The following is a 19,874-nucleotide window of genomic DNA, read 5'->3' as shown; positions in this document are numbered from 1 at the left end:
TGAATAAACAAGCAAGCAAACAAACAAATCCATACAATAGTGGCACTGGGTATCGTTGCGCCGCCCTGACGTGTGCTACTGCTGAAATGTCACTGACCCACATAAACTTGTTTGAGACATTTCGGTAACACTTTACTTTACGGATCACTAATAAGGTGGTAATTTCGTGTTAATTTCATAGTTATTTCATAGTTATTTCAGGGTAATAACTGTTTGTTTTTAGTAACAACAGCAAAATAACCATACAGTTTCCAGTTCATTGTGTGTGTGTGTGTGTGTGTGTGTGTGTGTGTGTGTGTGTGTGTGTGTGTGTGTGTGTGTGTGTGTGTGTGTGTGTGTGTGTGTGTGTGTGTGTGTGTGTGTGTGTGTGTGTGTGTGTGTGTGTGTGAACAAAGTGTCACCGTGCTGCGAGTCATCAGGGTGTCACCACAATGCACTGGAAACGGTTTGGTTATTTTGCTGTTGTTACTAAAAACAAACAGTTATTACCCTGAAATAACTATGAAATGAACATGAAATTACCACCTTATTAGCAATCCGTAAAATAAAGTGTTACCGACATTTCAATCTACCACAGAGCAGAGCAGATACAGTATATGGATTTTATGAGCATTGGACTGTATACGAATGTGGGAATTTAACGTGCGCACAAAATGCAGCACTTATGAAAAATTCTATCACTGCTAAACAGCGAATTACTATTTTAGGTCCAAAATCTACCTGGATCTTTCACGTTGTAGAAGCATTTTATTTGGCTTCTGTCTGGTGCCAATTTCCATCCTTATAAACAGGAACCCCTAAACAGGTGTGCAGAGGGAACAAAATGCGATCAGAATCTGACAAAGGTGCCAGGTACTAATGGAACAGACAGAGCTTGGCATCTATGGGTGAGAAGTGGGGAGAGAAGAGGACAGGACACGAGAGGAGAGGAGAAGAGATGGAAGAGTGATGAGAGAGGAGGAGAGGAGAGTGGAGAGGAGAGGAGAGGAATGGAGACTGGAGAGGAGAGGAGAGGAGAGGAGAGGCTGCATGGGATGCTGGGCCAGTGGAAACTAACAGGGGGTGAATTCTGTTCACTCAGCAGGATACGAAACCGGCTGACGTCACCAAACCACGCAGTCCTTGGGGAAACAAGGTCTCCACCCCAGGCAGAGTGAGTTTATGTATCGTGCATGGCACTGCACTATGCTGTACGCACGCACACACGCACTCACGCACACATGCACATACACACATTTATATCCATACACATCCACCTATTATGTGCATATACATAAAGATTGCACTTGTGTTTGATGTACATTTTAGTAGGCAACTGAAAAGGCAGTACATATACAATAATTGGATTGCACTTTGAAAATAATAGAATATGAACAAGTGCTGAACAAAATAAGTCCAAGTAATACCTCCCTGAAATTGAGCTTTGATTTTATGCACATTTTCTGCAAGTGTCCTTTTGAGCATATTGGCCTTTATCTGTTTACTTGTAACAACTGGAATTAAATTCAACAGTTTAGGGAGTAGATGTGTCAACTCTTTTTTCCTATGTGTGAGTGTTATGGAATGTTAGTGTCGGCGCTTGCCCTGTACTGATATTGAAATTGTGTTTGAAGTATACCAAGTAAGTGTATCATTATCAATCTCTTTCTGATTGCCACCCAACCCATTTGTTTTCTTCCTGACATTAACATTTTAAGTTTCGTTGCAAAACGACCTATCCACCAATGTCCCCCCAATCCAATCGATTGTCCCCCCTTCTGGTTTTGATATCGCCACTTTTTCTATATATTTTTTAATCACAGTTTAATGAAATTCCATTGATATTACTTAAACTCTGAAACACATCCCCCCAATACAAAAATGTCAATTTTCCAAAATATTCCAAAATGGATATACATTTTGCAACGCAGCCAGTAGGCTAGGTCTTGATGCTATGAAAGTAGGCTACATTGTGATTGTTTCCAGTGAATTTTTTGAAGGACTTTTATTATTGTCTTTGTGTATGTGCGTGTGCATGTGTGCGCACTTTCTCACGTGAACCCCGGACAATTGGCGCCGTGCGGCAGCCTCCAGAGCTGGTGTGTGAATGTGGGAATGTGTATGTGTATTTTGAAAGCGTTTTGAATTTAAATTCATAGCCGTGATACTGCGCTATATAAATACATGTTGTACTGTATTGTATTATATTTGACTCTTGAAAGACAATGGCTATATGTATACTGTCCTAGTATTCTGACTGTGAGTCTGTTTGTGTTTCTTTCCTAGGTGACCCTGTCAGGAAAGAAATAAGTCAGGAGTTGTCAGTGGTAAACACACTTCTCCTTGTCCTTCTTCTCTTGTTCCCCATGACCTTATTAACTCTTATTCTCTTTCGCTCTCTCTCTCTCTCTCTCTCTCTCTCTCTCTCTCTCTCTCTCTCTCTCTCTCTCTCTCTGAGTGTTTGAACGTGTATATGTCTGCATGCGAGAGATAGAGAGGGTATCTTAGCTGATTCCATATCATCTGCATAGTACCTACCCTCTTAGCCTACAGGTGCAATATCCAGACCTCCAGTTAGGGAGCTAGCAAGCCAACTAGCCAACAATATATATGGTTTCAGGCTTCAGTCTTTTCAGCCCTCTTGTGATTGACAGCACGTTTGGCAGCCACACTCGGGCTACACTCACCGCAACCGGCTCCTGGACCCTGGCCACGGTGCAGTAAATTTCAGCCTCTGCCCACGCACACATTGGGATGCCTGGGGGCTCTATTTTTAAGCGGCCTGACCTTGTTTCCTTGTATGAAGAACCTTGCCAGGGCTGCTGGCAGGGCAGGGTGAACATAGCTCTGCGGTGTGCAAGCACGGAGGGTCGGTCCCCTTACTCTGTGGTACCTGGGTGAGGAATTGGGTTCTCATCACATTGTATGTATGGTATAGGGGGGCCCTTTCACATGACTTTGTCCTGGGCCCAGCTAAAGCTGTCAGCGGCCTCGCACACAGACAGACAAATGCGTGTGCGCGCACGCACAAACTCTCTCTCTCTCACACACACATACACACACTTGTACACACTCATTCACCCACACACAAACACACACACATTTGCACTCACTTATTCACATGCACACAGAATGGGAAACAGACACCACACTCACTGACTCACAAATAGATGTATGCATGGATTGGCGCACGCACACGCGCGCGCACACACACACACACACACACACACATCCACACACCCACCCACACACACACACACACGCACACACCAGTGTATGTGGATCCCCTTTGTGACAGCATGCTGGCAGTCTGGCACGCATGTCAAGGGCATCACAGCTGTCTGCTTGTCACATTACCTGTGCATCTCTGGGGATTAGCGTGTGGTGCCAGTGCAGTGTGTGTGTGTGTGTGTGTGTGTGTGGTGTGTGCCCAGGCGGCACCACGGCACTGCTGCCCCCTCGCCGCCCCAGTACTCAGCACAGCATCATGGGATAAAGCATAAACGGATTGCCCACTAAATAGACCAAAGCCTCCCTAAAGCTAAAATGTACATGCCGCCTTAGCACAGGGGCCTGATCTGACTGACTGTCTGAGGTGGAAAAGGATAACGTTGCTCCACACTGCAAATAGGGCTAACCCCTGTAAGCTCCTCTAACAGTACCCCGGCCAGCACCCCTCACCCCTCGGCGGGGCAACCTTGATCATCCACCACCCCCACCCCCACCACAGCCACCACCCCCTATCCCCTGCAGGAAATAGTCACTTCGGAAGATGAAGGGATGAGCAACTGACAATGCAAGGCCATGCAAGTGTAGTGTCACTATGCAGGACCTCGACGTATGTCCACTGTCATACTGGACACCCCCCTACAGACACACGCACAACAAATACACACACACGCGCGCACGCACGCACGCACACACACACACACACACACTTTCCCTGTTTTTTTCTCTCAGTCTCTCTCTCTCTTTCCCCTTAACTCTCACAGACACAGCCAGACACAAGCCCTTGCACTTGTGCCACAAAAGAGCACAGAATCTTGCTACTTGAAATACATGTCATTTATACGTATGTCATTGACACCATAGATTAAGCCTCTTTTTCACTTCCGTGTATAAAGACATAAAACCCTCAAACACAAAATAATGCCCTCCATCTCTTCTCTCTCTCTCGCTCTCTCTCTTCTCTCTCTCTCTCTCTCTCTCTCTCTCTCTCTCTCTCTCTCTCTCTCTCTCTCTCTCTCTCTCCCCTGGTTTACAGAAGACAAGCCATACTTTGGGGCATATGATCAACTGCAACATCACCACAGTGGCCCCAAGATGTCAGAAGGGAAGTCAACAGTAAAGGTTCCTTGTGGCGACTATCCACACTTTAAAAATGTGTATACAGTAAATCTTGAAATGAGACGGTCAACAACTTCCACAATGGGAAACCTACTCGATTACAAAGGAAGGAAAACCTTTTAGTTTACAAGCCAACATTATGATACGGACCTATGTTTCCTATGTTGCCCATAGGAAAAAAAAATGTTTTCTTTACTTTTCATTCAGTCAAAGAATGATTACGGTTTAGTTTCCATCCACTGAAGAATGATGAATTGTTTTCGCTGATCGTGCTTGCTGACTCGTACAGCATAGCTTGCTGCTTCCTGATCACGAAGCTGGTGCCAAAGGATGCTGGGTTGGCACTCTCCCCACTCAACCTGGCACTGAGTTACAATCAGCAGCATCTGTCTTTACATTACTGGCCAAAGCAGCTTATGGATTTGCTTATCATAATAATACGTCTTAATTCAGTCATTCCCTACGTTTTCATAGTCATTGCAACACTGTAATTGGCAGCTTTGAATCGTGCCGTGCTTTGAATGACAAAAGTAGGTGTGTATTTCGTCATTTGTCAGGGCTCTCAACAACATTGTATCGCTGCATAAAATAGCCACTGGCTACAGTGATAATAAAAGCTGCACTCACAACGCACCATAACTGTATGTCACACTCACACGCAGATCTGTATGTGATATAGAGGCTTACAGCAGTTTAATATATTAACAGAATAAACACTTCTGAATCTTATTATCAAACAAATCAATTATGAAGCTGTGCAGTGGTATCAGGCTTGAGGCTTTTGTGTCCTAACAATCGTGATCGTGAGCACAGAGAGCACTGATGATGGCAGCAACTTGAAACGTCTGTCCTACTCTGCTATGAGAAAAATAAAAAAAAACTCCTTGTGCTTGACCTTAGTGTCTTATTTAGTGTGCGAACCTGCTCCTACTCTGAACTATACTTTTTGGGTCCACTCACCTACTCATTTTTCTAAACATCTAGGGCGCAAACAATACTGTTGCCTCCTGTCCTAACAATCAAAATCATTGAAAGTAGCATCCCCCAACTCCTATGTGCCAATGGGCCTTGAATGAGTGTGTGTATTGCATTACATTATGGCAGTGTACCAGGGATGTCAGTGTGAGTGCTGGTTGTCAATCATACGCAGGTGTAGACCTAGACAGACAGCTGCTGAGCTCATGTAACAGGACCACAATAGAGCATCATATCTGTGTATGAAAACATTCAGATTACTCTTACCCACAAAACAACACACATATCATATCTCTCTCTCTCTCTCTCTCTCTTACACACACTATTCCTGCGTTATTGATAGGGGGAAGAGGGCTTTTATGGATGCTTGGATGCTCTATCCGAGGAAAGGCATTTTGAGGAAGGGTGTCAGTTTTATCACCATGTGTGTGATGGCTAACTGGGAAACATCAAGCTCATCTTACTCTCTTCTTCACTTCTAAAAACGGCAGAAGGCCTTAAAGTTTATGCTTCTACTACACTACACATCTTTTTGATTTAATATTGGCCAAGGCACGGACGGATGGGAAATGAATCAGGTCTGACGAAATGTTGTGTTGGTTACAGACAATCTGAACATGAACGTTTAAACTGTACAAACATGTTGTTTAACATTCCTTTGATCTCATTGTAGAACATTCAGTATTTGAGTTGATTGTAATGTTTCTCTTGCTTTTGCGCATCTCACAGAAAAATAACTCGATATTGGCTTTTGCTACTTGTTGATATTGAAATGATTTTTGTTATCAATTAAGCAAGACAAATAAATGCATTTGAAGGCATATTTGTGACTATTTGTGTTGCACTGATGTCTATATGAAAAAAATACCAATACTAGTGGTACCCAAACCAAAAAATCTTAGCAATAGCAGGTGAAACAAGGTGAACTATGTTGACCAGTAAGCAATGTGGTGGTTTCAGAATTTCATTGACACATATCTTAAGGGTTCCCCATCAGCTAACAATAGACAGTCTCCAGTGTTCACCAATCAGTGTGTGTGGGCTCTGGTCATGTGGTTTGGGGAAGACAATAGTATGTTAGCCTTGAAACCTCAACCTGTCGACTCCACTGCAGCTCTGCTAAGAATAAGACATTCTCCTCTGCTCCTGGATTTGGGTAAGAGAGGCTCTCCTCTGTTTGGACATTAACTTAACTTGCGTTTATTTTCAGTTATTTAATCAACTGATGTTGGTAAGTGATGGGAATCTACCTCTTTGTGGATGTAGAGTTTGGTGCTTGGTATCAGAGAGAGAGACTGTACAGTATATTTAATTGATTGATGCAACATGCATATCTGATGATAGATGTGAAGGGGAATTAGGGGTGGTCGGTGCTCAGAAAAAAAAAGCCAGAAAAGGAGGCTCCAAAAGAAAAAACACCTGTTAGAATAAGATCGTAGAACTATACCAATTGCTACTATATGTTTGATCATTTAACACAATTCGGAGTGATTATTGTTTTCTGCAAGGATTTTCTTGGTAAAGTTAAAAGGGAGGTCAAACAAAAACTAGACATGGCATTTTTGTGTATCTTTGTCGGCCTCTATGCCAAAATGGATGCTGTGAACTTTATATCTTTATGATAGAAGTACAGTACCACTTACACCAGGCAGGGGAATTTGTAAACAGTATGCTAAATATGACAGAGAACGTGCAAGTCATTCTGACTACAAAGGTGCTATGTGTGTACCGCATAACTTCGAGACTACTCTTTGACAGTTGGTATTTCTAGGTCATTAATGGGATTCCAGTCTTTTTTCAGGGGCATTTTATAACTGGACTGTGACATACACATGTCCAGTATATGTGTGTGTATGTAATAGACGTGCGTTAAACATGGTTGACGGTATAATTATATAACTCATTCCCCTCAGGAAGTTTTTAATCTTCATATTTTAATATTGTAATGGCAACAATAATATAGAGCTGAATATGAATATTTACACACGACTTGACTTGTTTTAGGGTTCCGCAGATTACAGACATGAGTGACACCGAAGAGGACGCTCTGGAAGTTCAGTAAGTTTATTAATATACATTTTTATATTACTGTTAAATATTATAATGTTCTATAATATATTAATATTGATCCCAGCAATATTGATGTGCACATCATGCAAACAGCTATCAGAAAGTACATGTTGAGGAATCTAAACATATTCCATTCTGGGTTTTTTTCTGTTCCTCTCTCTTTCTCTCTCTCTCTCTCTCTCTCTCTCTCTCTCTCTCTCTCTTTCTCTCTCTCTCTCTCTCTCTCTCTCTCTCTCTCTCTCTGAAGGGAGGAAGGTAGGTTATGAAAAGATGGTCCTGTCCCTTCTTCAACTTTGTGTCAAGTTGCCTTTAAAAATAAATGCTCAAATGAAATACCTAAAATATGATATTGTGAGACAAACAAGCAACAACAACCAAGAAAACAAAAGAATGAATAACTAAATGTTGTTGGTGTAACTGTGTTCACAGATGAGTCAAAACCTAAGCAGCCAAAGTAAGTGGTTGTGATTACCAGACAAATTAACATTCTGCTCCTCAGTGTAATGTCGGGCTAAAGATAACCTTCATCTTGCCGTCACTTCTCTCTTCAATGTGAATGCCTGCAGGTTCATGGCCCCAAAGCTTCCTGATTCCGGAGACAAAGTGGACTTTGATGTGAGCATGATTTTTCACAATACAGTATACTGACACATCTAAATGCAAAAAAAACCCCATGTCAAATGTAACACGTCTACAGACATCTATATCTCAGCCATTTTTGGCACATCCCTGACAAACAGTATCCTTGTGGTTGTGGACAGGGGCCCCACTGGAATTATAGGCCCTGTTAAAACATCTTTGTCCCCTGCCACCTGCACCCCTGTAAATATCACTGTCTTCATAGTCCCTTGTGAATGTGGGGCTCCAAGGGTCTTTGCAGCTGGCATTGCTAATATACCACATGCTATGCTATATACAACATGTACCATTCACAGAACCAACAGAAACACATGCACATATACAGTAAATCAACAGTGACAAACACACACACGCACGCGCGCTCACGCACACACACACGCACAAACAAACACACGCGCGCGCACACACACACACACACACACACACACAGAGGCACCACTCCAACTACCCATGAATTATGAAGTGCCATAGTTCAGTCCACCTACCCCCTCACCCACACACACACACACCCACACACACACACACACACACACACACACACACACACACACACACACACACACACACACACACACACACACACACACACACACACACTGCTCTGACTAACTGATGCCATCCTGTGTGCTTTTACTAACAGGACATCCACCGCAAGCGTCAGGAGAAGGACTTTGCGGAGCTGCAGTCCCTGATCGAGGCCCACTTCATCCAGAGGAAGAAAGATGAGGAGGATCTCATCTCTCTTGTCAATAGGATCGTGAGTAGTTAGCCTGATTATCATCGACTTTCAAATCTTTCTGAGACTTGGTCTGACCTAGAGCATAACAATTAACGTTTCTCAAACGACATGGTTGACCCACCTCCCTTGGTTGCTACTGGTCGAGGCCAGAAAAGGCTGTGCCGAAGTTTAAACCAAGCATTTTTCTTAGTCCCAATAGAACATCTCACGTCACTGCTTTGAACACGTTGCGTCACTCGGAGGGCGCTGCCTGGCTAGTGAGTAGTAGCGCTCCGCCTCCCTCCCACACACAGGCGCAGGGTTTCCTCAGCAGGGCTGCTGACTGCTTAGGCTGGACGCGGGACAAAGTCATCTAAAAGGGCCACCCACCCAATACAACCAATGCAATGAGCAATGCACTCTCTCACTGACCCCGAGACTACTGACCTCTTTGTTGTCTCCTGTCAGCTTGCCTGTCCCCTAGCTCTTCATTATTAAGGCGGCCACCTTGACCAAACTCTCACTTTACTAGGTCCCTTCAAAAAAGATTTTTGTATTTTGCACGCCATTTCTAAAAATGCTTCATAAAAGCTGTACAAGCTATTCATTTTGGAGGAGGGGGGGGGGGGTCATACAATATTTCATATCATATTATTTATACTGCACACAACATAGCCTTTCCAGTCATTATAGTCAAATGTCTCTGATATCAGCTGACTCAGACGCTGACTAAGAAATGTAGTGACGGAGCGTCCGTCTCCACCTCCTGTCATTGACTTCAAGGCATCCAGCTAAAAGTCTTCCTGTGCCAGGTGATGCAAGAAATTATTTCATAGCAGCAACCTGACCAAACATACACCCACCATCGTTTTTTTCTCTCACTCACCCAATGCCCCTACACACCCCCTCCCCTCCATGTATTTCTCCCTCCCTCCCTACAACACTTTTATTTTCCTCTCTCTCTCTCTCTCTCTCTCTCTCTCTCTCTCTCTCTCTCTTTCTCTCTCTCTCTGCGTGTGCGTATGTGCGTGCGTGTGGTGGGCTGGTGGCTAGGACAAGCGTCGTGCTGAGAGGGCTGAGCAGCAGAGGATACGTGCGGAGAAGGAGAAGGAGCGGCAGGCCAGACTAGCTGTAAGCAACACCCTCCGCTCTCCTACCCTCTCCACTCTCCTCTCCTCAACTCTCTTCTCCTACCCTGTGCCCTCCTCCACTCTCCTACCCTCCCATCTCCTCTCCTCCCCTTTCCTCTCCTCTCCTCTCCTCCCTTCTTCAGCGCTCTCATCTCCTCCTCTCCTCCGGATGACCTGCATTCTTCACACTCTCTGGACCACAAACGCTCAGTGCATTCTAATGCATTTCTGCCATAGTCACATTATGATATCAAGTTGTGAACAAAAAACAATATAGTGATATTGCGTGGATAATTGAGTATTATATAGATAGACATGTTTGGAAATTCAGCACGTCTTAAGCACATGAATGTGTTGTTCTATTTTCAGTTTAAAATGTAACCTATTCTGTTTTAATTTTATAGCATCAGTATTGGCCAATATGACTATTATTTCGGTAGTGCACTAGATCCTGTGACCTTTTGACCTTTTGACCTTTTGACCTGCCGTTGTGACGCTGTAACAGGAGGAGAAGGAGAGGAAGGAGCAGGAGGAGCAGAGGAAGAAGCAGGATGAGGATGCCAAGAAGAAGAAGGTCCTCACCCAGAAGACCGCGACCTACGGCGTCCAGGCTAAGGTTAACACACACTACATTACATTACATGTACAAGGACTACAAGGACTTTTTAGGAAAAGCACAAAAGCACAACAATTACCTCTTAATGTATGTCCTCTACAAGTCTTCTGTTGTCCAGTCTTGAACTTTAAATGTCTGTATGAGCACTGTCTATGTCCATACTGTCTTAAGTCCATGTATAAGTACTGTCTATGTCTATACTGTCTATGTCCTTACCTAGATTAGTCTATGTCTGTATGGGACATACATTAAGAGGTAATTGTTGTGCTTTTGTGCTTTTCCTAAAAAGTCCTTGTAGTCCTTACATAAGGTTAACACACACTACATTACATTACATGTGGAAGACCCAGGCTAAGGTTAACACACACTACATTACATTACATGTGGAAGACCCAGGCTAAGGTTAACACACACTACATTACATTACATGTGGAAGACCCAGGCTAAGGTTAACACACACTACATTACATTACATGTGGAAGACCCAGGCCCACGGAGGGCAGGCCAAGGTCAGTCGAGTTAGGGCTTCCGCACACCGGCTCCGACAAAGTGCTGAGCACTGCTCAGCTAAAATTCGATTCCATTGTTTTCAATAGAACCACGCACACTGGCGCCGATGTCCGCGGACATTCGCCGATGTCGGATGGCAATTAGAGACAAGTTCTATTTTGTCGGCGCCGCCCATAGACTATCAATGCAATGTTCGTGTGAAATTGGGTTTGGGGGTCCGAATTCTGTCGGAAGCAAAAGTGCGCCGCAGTACTGTCGGAGCCAGTGTGCGGACGGCCTTATATACACTATACTAAATTATATTACATTACATTACCAAAAGAGGCATGCAACAGAAGGTTGGTAGACTTGTATTTCATTACGTTAGGCCTACAATATATTGCATTTAGAAGACCCAGGCCTACAGAGGAAGTTCTTCCCACCAAGACTCATCACATTTCATTTCATTACAGTCACCTACAGTATTGGCCCGAATATAAGACAAACCTGAATATGAGATGACCTTCTTTTTTAAATAGCAGGGTTTTTTTTAAATAACAAAAACCCTGTCTTATATTTGGGCCAATATAGTACATTATATTACTGTACATACAGTGTGTTTACCACACACTTTTATATAAAGTGACTTACAAACGAGTACATAATCAATACCATAATGTGTGTGTAGATCACAGGATATGCAAGCATATCATGGTTAGTGCAGGTGGGTAGGGTATAAATGGGTTAGTTTTTATGAAGGGAGACTTTCTCTGAAGAGGTCTTTCTCTTAGAGGTCGAGAGAGATGAACATTGAGAGAGACTCAAGGTCACTTTGTGTTTTCTAAAAGTTTGTATATTTCTCAGAAATGATCAAGTTCACTTATTGTAGTCCCTATAGTTAATGTGACTTTGTGCAGCTCTTACAAATACTCGATCAGGGTTTTCACACCTGGTCCCTTTCAGCCAATTAAGTGAACCCAAACCTGTGACTGAGCATTTTCTGTGCATATGTGAATGCTTCAAAGTGTACCCAGACCCCTTGGAAGTGAATCGTACTGAGACCTTTATTGATGTGGTCTCAGTACGGTTCACTTATGAGTTCCGACAAGTTACACTTGTGGTGTAACAACTTAAGGAGGGCTCTAGAGGACCGGGTGTGATCAAAAAGAGGAGTGACACACCATAAAAGCCTAACAGCACCAGATAGAGCAGCCGGTTCTTTTTGTAATACATTCACAATATGAACAAAAACAGAACCGAGTCCTTTTGTTGTCTGTTCACTTTTTGGTTCACTTTAAGAGGTCTGCGTGTGGTTCGCTTAAAGGAGACTAGGTGTGAAAATGCCCAATGTCACCTTTTAGAGTTCTGCCCTTAGAATCTTGTAGTAGAGTTATGATGTCAAGTCAAGGTCACTTTATATTATTTTCGCTAGGGCGCAGTGTTGTCATCAGGGCTTTTGAAGGCACTATTAATATTTGGATTGAGGTTGGGAACAGCCACAATTGTAATTTCAGTGTCTAGTGGCATCTAAGGTTCACACATAGTGTCCATGCTAAAGCTAATGCTTTCCAAAGCATTCGAAAATGGTCATATGAAAAAAAAAAACTTCCGAGGCACTTTACTTTAGTAAGGAATTTTGTTGTCAAAGTTGTTCAGGTGCTCATCAAAAACAAGATGTCCAAAAAGAAAAATACTTTAGTAAGGAGTGCTTAACATTTTTTGTCTTTTTTACATATAGCTATACAGCTATTTGTCAAATTTTGACGAGTACCTGTTTTTGACCAGTGACCCGGTGAAGTATTGCCCTCTCTGTTTGTATTTGTATCCTAACATTGTGCTTCAGAAATGGATAGATTTTATCACCTCTCAGTATTCTGAGCAATTACAGACTAAATGCAGTCAGAGCATGATATGTTAAAAGGGGGCTCTGCTACTATGATACTATAATTTATCAGCTGGCAGGTCCACCACAGTAGGACACTGCAAGTAGCAAATGCAGTGTTAATTCAACACTGTACTCTGTGACCAGATACACTCTTGAAGATGTTAAATTGACTTTCTAATAGCTGGGTTAACACTACATTTTTTACTTTGTGTGCTGTTAGAGCTTCGCTTGCTGCACTTTATCTTTTATTTGGTGAAAACACAAGCAAACAGTGTGTCAGTGTCACTATGTTCTTCAGAGCCTGATGCATGTGAGCCTAACCAGTCCTTGTACTGTATGTCTTCACAGGGTACTGAGGGCCGCAAGGGAGCCAAGAAACAGACGGAGAGGGAGAAGAAGAAGAAGATCCTGGCCGAGCGACGAAAGCCTCTCAACATCGACCACCTTGGTGACGACAAACTCAAGTACGCATCTCCTGAGTCGTCGCTATTTAAGTTTGATTACCGAAACAACTGAAAGATGTCAGCCATTGTAGTCATGCAGTACTGCTATGAACCGTAAGCAAAATTGCCACTCAAGACAGTTACAGGCCGCATACTGTATGCTTCGTTCTAACCAAAGCCGCTTACGGTATAAGGGAAAGTTGGGGTGATTAAAGTAATCTAGAAGCAGCAAATGTAGGAGGTTACAGCGGTGATCACTTTGTGTGAAAAGAGGAGAAAGGCAAGACTGTTGTATGCAATGAAGTCACCAATGTAGCCAGCCACAAGGAAGGTGGGAAAGGCATATGAAACCTATGGTGGTATAGGAGATCTGGGCCAATCAAAGTAGTAGTCCAGGGTATCTAAGGACAAAATAGAGTCGGTAACGCTTTCTATACAAGCTCCTGTGTTGAGATAGGGCTCAGGCCCTGCCGTGGCCGGCCGGTGGGGTACTCGTCTGCCTTGCGGCCGACCCGGGTTCCATTCCCGGCCCAGGTCCTTTGCCGACCCCTCCCCGCCTCTCTCCCTGTTCGCTTCCTATCCACCTCTCGAGCTGTCCTATCATCAATGGAGTCATAGAAGACCAAATGAAATATCTAAAAAAATATTAAAAAGTGAACAAATTTAAAAAAAGAGATAGGGCTCAAGTCTTTCCACACCTGCTGTGCACCCCTACAGGGGCGGTGGTAGCTCAGTTGGAAGAGGAGCCGTTCGGCAACCCAAAGGTTGCAGGTTCGAGCCCCACTCAGCCTAGGGTGGCCATCGGTCTGTTTTCACGACCTGTTCACGACGTCCGTGTGTCCCTCTCTTTGTCTTTCCTTTCCTCCTTGCCTTTTGCTTATGGCCTCGAGATGCGAGGCAACGTCATTTACGAAAACTAGACCTTGACAGTCGGTCGCGTTTCCGATATCTGCGGCCGCCATGTTACTCCAACCCCAGACTTAACTGTAGGCTATTGCTGTCGCCTTATGTCGGGGAAATCTCCGTGCAATAGCCCTAGGCCTATATGAAGTTCATTAACTGACTGTATGAAAGTTAAATAAGGTAACTATATTATTGTCTACTGTCTGTTTCCTATTTTTTCCTGCACTGGTGGCAACGCATAGTGCAACTAAGTTTGTCCGCTAAATGCCTTTACAACGATACGAGGGTTCTCACAACTTTACAAACAGGGCAAAGAAATGTCTTTCTGCATGGACGATCTGTATTTTGAGCTCGTGTTGTTGATTATCCAGCGTCTGCATGAAAAAAAAGGTTGACAGAAGCGGGTTGCCTCCCTTAAATCACCGCTGATAAACATACTTCTGACCAACTTTGAGTAAAGTAAATCAAATTAAAATTGGCTATTAGGCCTACGAATGCATGACTACCCAAAATATATATTTTTTAAATTATGAAATAGCCTACACAGACAACAACGGAAGGATTTGTCTATCGTAACCTGCCGTCTCTGATACAATATTAAGTTAGTGGTACTGATGACTCCTTTATCGGAGTGAGGTAATGAAATGCGAAAATCCTTCCCCCCAAAAATATTGTTTTACAAGTAAAACTGTTGTTGGCAGCTGAGTTAGTCTGAGGTAAGATGGCAGCGCTGTTCCCTGATTTCTGCCTGCAGTTTAGAATGCCAACTTCACTGTTTTCTCCACGGAGGCGGGGATTCGGCAAGTCGAAGCAATGGGTGCGCGCGAGGACGCTAGGTTAGAAAGTTAAGGGGCGGGGTCGTCCGGCCGAAGTCCGGACAGCTGGTCACCCTAACTCAGCCTGACTCCATCGTTGTGTCCTTGAGCAAGATACTTAACCCCAAGTTGCTCCTGGTGGCAGGGTGGTACCCTGTGTGGCAGTCACGGCCACCGGTGTGTGAATGTGAGTGTGAATGGGTGAATGTGAGGCATACAATGTAAAGCGCTTTGAGTGCTCGAAGGAGTGGAAAAAGCGCTATATATAAATGCAGTCCATTTACCTACAGGGAGAAGGCCAGCGAGCTGTGGCAGTGGCTGATGGAGCTGGAGTCTGAGAAGTTTGACCTCACAGAGAAATTCAAGAGACAGAAATATGAGGTGAGTAGCACAGTCAGTCTGCTGTTTCGATTTGTATTATTTTCTATTATGCTTTAACCAAGCAATAATTCAGTGGTCTACCAGCCAGGGCAGCAAGAACTTATGAAGACGGCTTATAGTGCACTGTATGTACAGTAGGCCTTCTCCTATATTGGTCAAGACTTCAAATTCGTTGAAAATGTGAAGTTGTTTTTGTAATGAAACTAAAGAGCAAGGTAACAAAGTTGCCCAAGATGACATCACCCAAAGCCACTTCATTATTCTCATTCTCATTCATTCATTCATTCATTCATTCATTCATTCATTCATTCATTCATTCATCATGAAACTGAACAGCAAGGTGACTACGGAAGAGAAGATGACAGATCACCAAACATATTTTCTTTTTTCTTCTATGTAATACTGTATAAATTAACATCTTTTCTCTCCCTTTTTCAAATCTGCCTTGGACCATAATTTTTCATTATCATTGGGGTTTTATCTATTCTGCGAGTACCTTGCGGGTACTTTAATCTGTGACTTGCTTCCAGATCGCTGTGCTCCAGTGCCGTGTCAATGAACAGAGCAAGTTGTAAGTAGATGAGTGGTTGTTACTGTAGGGCTGTCTTATCCCCCCCCCCCTCGGTATTCCGTCCCTTGCTCGCTTGTCTGTCATGGGTCAAAGTTTAAGGTCAAGGTCAAGGTGGTCGATATTTGCACGAGGCACAGGTGGCGGATGACGGTAAGAAAAGGTGTGTCAACATGTCCTACCCAATGAGCTACTGAGCCCATTATAATGGCCCACAGTAGCGGCCCTTGGTCTGTTAGCCTGCTGGACGCTCATCTCCACAAAGCAGCCTGTCTTGGCAGAACAGCGGCACCGACTGGGCACAGGTGGTACTGTAGGTTGGAGAGGCCATGCAGTGATGTTGGCTGTCACACAGGTGAGAAGGGGCTGTGTCCTGCCTGCTTTCTTTGTGGTTGTGCGAGTGCTTAGTAGAGCTTCGTGTGTTTCCACAGATCAATACGCTTCTTGTGCGTGTGCAGGACCACCAGAGGTAAGTGGCGAGGCATGTTGCACAAAGGACTGTGGAGGATTCATAACGCTTAGGGGTAACCAACCTACATGTAATCATATATCCTGCTAAGGACCTCCACAATCCTTTGATGGACAGATGAGCCCAACATATAACGTGGTCAGGTATTCCTTTTGACATTCAGAATTCCACTTTGACAGCACAAAAAGCCAACACTTGGGAGTTATAAACTAGCCTGGCATTATACCCCCACACTAATTCCATTCTTAACATGGAAAGAATATTTTTGGGGGCTAAAGCACTTACATCTGTCAAGGTCAGGCAAGTATAGTCTCTTATATGGAATCTGAATGTCATGCATGGCATGTGTTACCATTGCTGACCACTTCTGTTGACCTTGAGCTCATTGTTGCTTACGTGTGGAGCATTTGCTTTATTTTGCATGATAACATGAGAAGTCTTCTTCTTGCACAATGCAAGGAAGGAGGAAAGATCACGAGTTGTAAACGAGTACAGTAGTGTCAGTCAACCAACACAGTGACCAGTGACTAGTAAACATGGTCTTGTTCTCAAGGCCAAATGTTCTAAACTTAGCTTTGGTGTCCTTATGTGATTCCTCCAACTATGGGTATCAGCACACTGCCTTAAAAATGCAAAGATCCCAAAGTGTGTGAACACTAGAAATTAGAGGGGAGATCCTGTACATTTCCAGGATGCCTTGCAAAACATTTTATACAGTACAATTATTGTTGAGGCTTTTCTTGTCTTACTTAATAGTAAGACACAAAACAATTGGGTGAAAGGAAAAAGGAAGCACTAGTCCGTTAACTGTTAACTGCAACAATGACTCACTTGTGGTTTTGTAAGGCAGCATGACCAGTCCCTGGCCTGGTAGTTAGTTGTAGCCTTTTCAGTGTTCTTGTAGGCTAATAACCTATCCAGGCGAAACAGAATGGTAAGCTTAGCTGTCATCCTATTCTTTTAAATTTAGGTGAACAATAACAGTCAATATGTCTTGTTAGAAAATAATCTTTTTCACATTTCACTCTAATGTCTAACCCAGTGGTTCTCAACCTTTTTTTGAACAAACGCCCCCTTGGCCTCATCATAAGCCTCCCACCGCCCCTTGACCTCATCATAAGCCTATCAACGCCCCCTTAGTATTAAAAAAATAATATAGACTAATGCGCCTCAATGGCAACTAAGCTGTATCCTTCTCAACGCCCCCTTAGGGCTCCCCAATGCCTCATGGGGGGGCTGTAGTGCCCCCGTTGAGAAACACTAGTCTAACCCCAAGCATACATTGTTCCTTTGATTATTCTTTATGCTTGTTATGACCAGGGCATTGTTGGGAAAACAGCTTAAAGCTCAGTTATCTTACCCTTAATAGAATGGTTAGGATGGTGATAAAAAGAAACAAGTTAAGGCAATTTTGTCATCTCATGTGAACTCTGTGGCATAAAAAAAACCTACCTGTCTCCTCATCTCCTCTCTCTTCCTCACCAGTGCCAAAGGTCGTGGCAAGAAGGGGGGCGGTCGGCTCAGGTAGAGAGAGACTGCAGGAGCCGCAAACCAGGGTGCGGAGGAGAACACGTGTCTGTGTTTGTGTCCCATGTCTTGTCTGTCCAGCATTCATGTATCGTCTTACCCAAATCACCCCTGTGTACACCCATAAAGAGCATATGAAATGTGACCCCATTCACCGTCCCCTTGTCATTTTGTTGTTTAGTACTATATTGGATACATAGTACGGTTCAATATTTAAGTGTTTTACTCTATTGATGTTTCATGGCATGTGCTTAATAAACATGACAACATTATAGGGTACCAACGCCCTCAACCAGTAGGCTATGCCAGTGATATCAATCCTGTCTTCAATAGTGAGAAAGAGAAATTCAGCCTGCCGTGCATTCCTGTCCATGTCACATGATGGGCAGTTCGAACATAAGACACTATAGAACAAGAAATGGAAGATGTTGATGTCTATTATTATCCTGCTGTGCCATTAGACCCAACACACATTGATATAGTATATAGAGGGGAAGGACTGTAATTGACTCATTCTTGGAAACATGTTATGATGACTTTCATGCATGAAAAAGCAATATGATGTGTCTTGGTGTAACGAACACCTTCAAAAGGAAGCACTCGGGTTGTTTCAGGCAGCATGAAAGAGGTGAGTTACATAGCAGAGCACTGGCTTTCAAACAAAAACAGCATTACTTGACAGCAAACAGGAGAGCTAGATACAAGCAACAAACAGGTGGGTTAAAGAGCAGACGTGAGGAAATCAGAGAACACAGAGCAGAACTGTGTGGATATGGACACATACAGGGATGTTCAGGGTTCCCACACCTTTTTCATGAACACATTCAAGCACTTTTCAAGCACCTTCAAGAACAACATTTTCAGTTTTCCATCACCTTTAATAGGTTGCGGGAAGGTGGTGTGGGGGTCCTCCCCCAGAAAAGTTTGCGTTTTTAAGATGCAATTTCCTGCATTTTAATCAATTTTAGGGTGTCGAATGGCAAATCCCATCTGACATCTCACTCCCTCAGATTTTTGATGTATCTGAACAATGTATTTATATTATTTAGCTTACTGAGTTTGACTTGATACAAATTTCAAGCATTTTCATGCACTACACACCAAACATACAAGCATTTTCACAACCTTGAAAACACTTAATTGAAATTCAAGCATTTTCAAGGAATTCAAGCACCAGTGGGAACCCTGGATGTTATTTAGCCTGGCGATCGCCACTTCAAAGCTCTGCAAGCATAAATGAGGAGCAAAACTTGGTGCAGTGCCACAGTTGGTATGGACAGGCCCAGGCTAGATGCTTCTGGCATAAGTGAGTAACAGTAATAATACAGTCAAACTTGATCTTCTTTATCAAGCATGTAAGGTAAGTAGTAGACATTAATACTTAAGAAAAAAATAGATCCTGAAATGTACAAAAAAAGACCAAAAGAATCACCCTGGTGCCTGCAATGGAGTCAAATGAATATTTATGTCTTATTGTGCGCAAGTGTACTTCAGTAGAACAGCAGATGAATTATCAACAGGTACAGACTGATAAAAAAACCCTAAAAATATCATACAGGAGGGATGAAGTGCAAGAACTGTGACTTGCCACATTGGAGATATTTTTGGTGCTGTTTTTTTTCTCAACCATCACCCAACCTCAACAAAATAAAACACAGCTTTATACATTGCTCTTGGTAAGTATAATAAAATGATGATTGCATCACATCATGGGGAAAAAAATACCAAATAATAATAATAAAAAAAAAGAAAACAATGGTTAGCATGAAGAAAACATCGACACACCACCTGACATTAAGTGCACACGTTCTAACAAAAACAAAAACAAATGGTAGTAGCAAATGTACGTAAACCTTCACACTTTCTTTGTTTCTAAGCAAAACTCTGGTTTCAAACAGAAAAAAACACAAGCCTCTGCAA

At 43.2% G+C, this 19,874-nt stretch overlaps 2 protein-coding genes across 5 annotated transcripts in view; both read left to right on the top strand.

Annotated features, from left to right (window-relative positions):
* The window catches only part of cald1b (caldesmon 1b), a 39,570-nt gene extending 33,457 nt beyond the window's left edge, over positions 1–6,113 (top strand). For all 3 annotated transcript variants that reach the window (XM_063196220.1, XM_063196222.1, XM_063196219.1), the window contains exons 13-15: positions 1,085–1,153; positions 2,266–2,306; positions 4,244–6,113. In XM_063196220.1, the coding sequence (XP_063052290.1) occupies positions 1,085–1,153; positions 2,266–2,289 (93 nt within the window). In that variant the 3' untranslated portion in view covers positions 2,290–2,306; positions 4,244–6,113. The remainder of the gene's footprint in view (positions 1–1,084; positions 1,154–2,265; positions 2,307–4,243) is intronic.
* A 256-nt stretch (positions 6,114–6,369) lies between these two features.
* tnnt2d (troponin T2d, cardiac) lies at positions 6,370–18,137 on the top strand. 2 transcript variants are annotated; one of them, XM_063197547.1, is made up of 11 exons: positions 6,370–6,457; positions 7,306–7,359; positions 7,619–7,825; positions 7,938–7,986; positions 8,651–8,767; positions 9,782–9,859; positions 10,364–10,474; positions 13,197–13,312; positions 15,300–15,390; positions 15,921–15,961; positions 17,913–18,137. In XM_063197547.1, exons 4-11 carry the CDS (start codon positions 7,942–7,944, stop codon positions 17,953–17,955), a joined length of 642 nt encoding a protein of 213 aa, XP_063053617.1. In that variant the 5' UTR covers positions 6,370–6,457; positions 7,306–7,359; positions 7,619–7,825; positions 7,938–7,941; the 3' UTR covers positions 17,956–18,137. The 2 variants fall into 2 exon arrangements, with proteins under 2 accessions (XP_063053617.1, XP_063053618.1); XM_063197548.1 differs by lacking the exon at positions 15,921–15,961 and adding an exon at positions 16,390–16,427 and having other exon boundaries at positions 17,913–18,130.
* Positions 18,138–19,874: the final 1,737 nt, after the last annotated feature.

The sequence above is a fragment of the Engraulis encrasicolus genome, chromosome 4 (genome assembly GCF_034702125.1).
Source record: "Engraulis encrasicolus isolate BLACKSEA-1 chromosome 4, IST_EnEncr_1.0, whole genome shotgun sequence".
Classification (NCBI taxonomy): Eukaryota; Metazoa; Chordata; class Actinopteri; order Clupeiformes; family Engraulidae; genus Engraulis; species Engraulis encrasicolus.
This window is presented reverse-complemented; position numbering and strand designations above follow the sequence as displayed.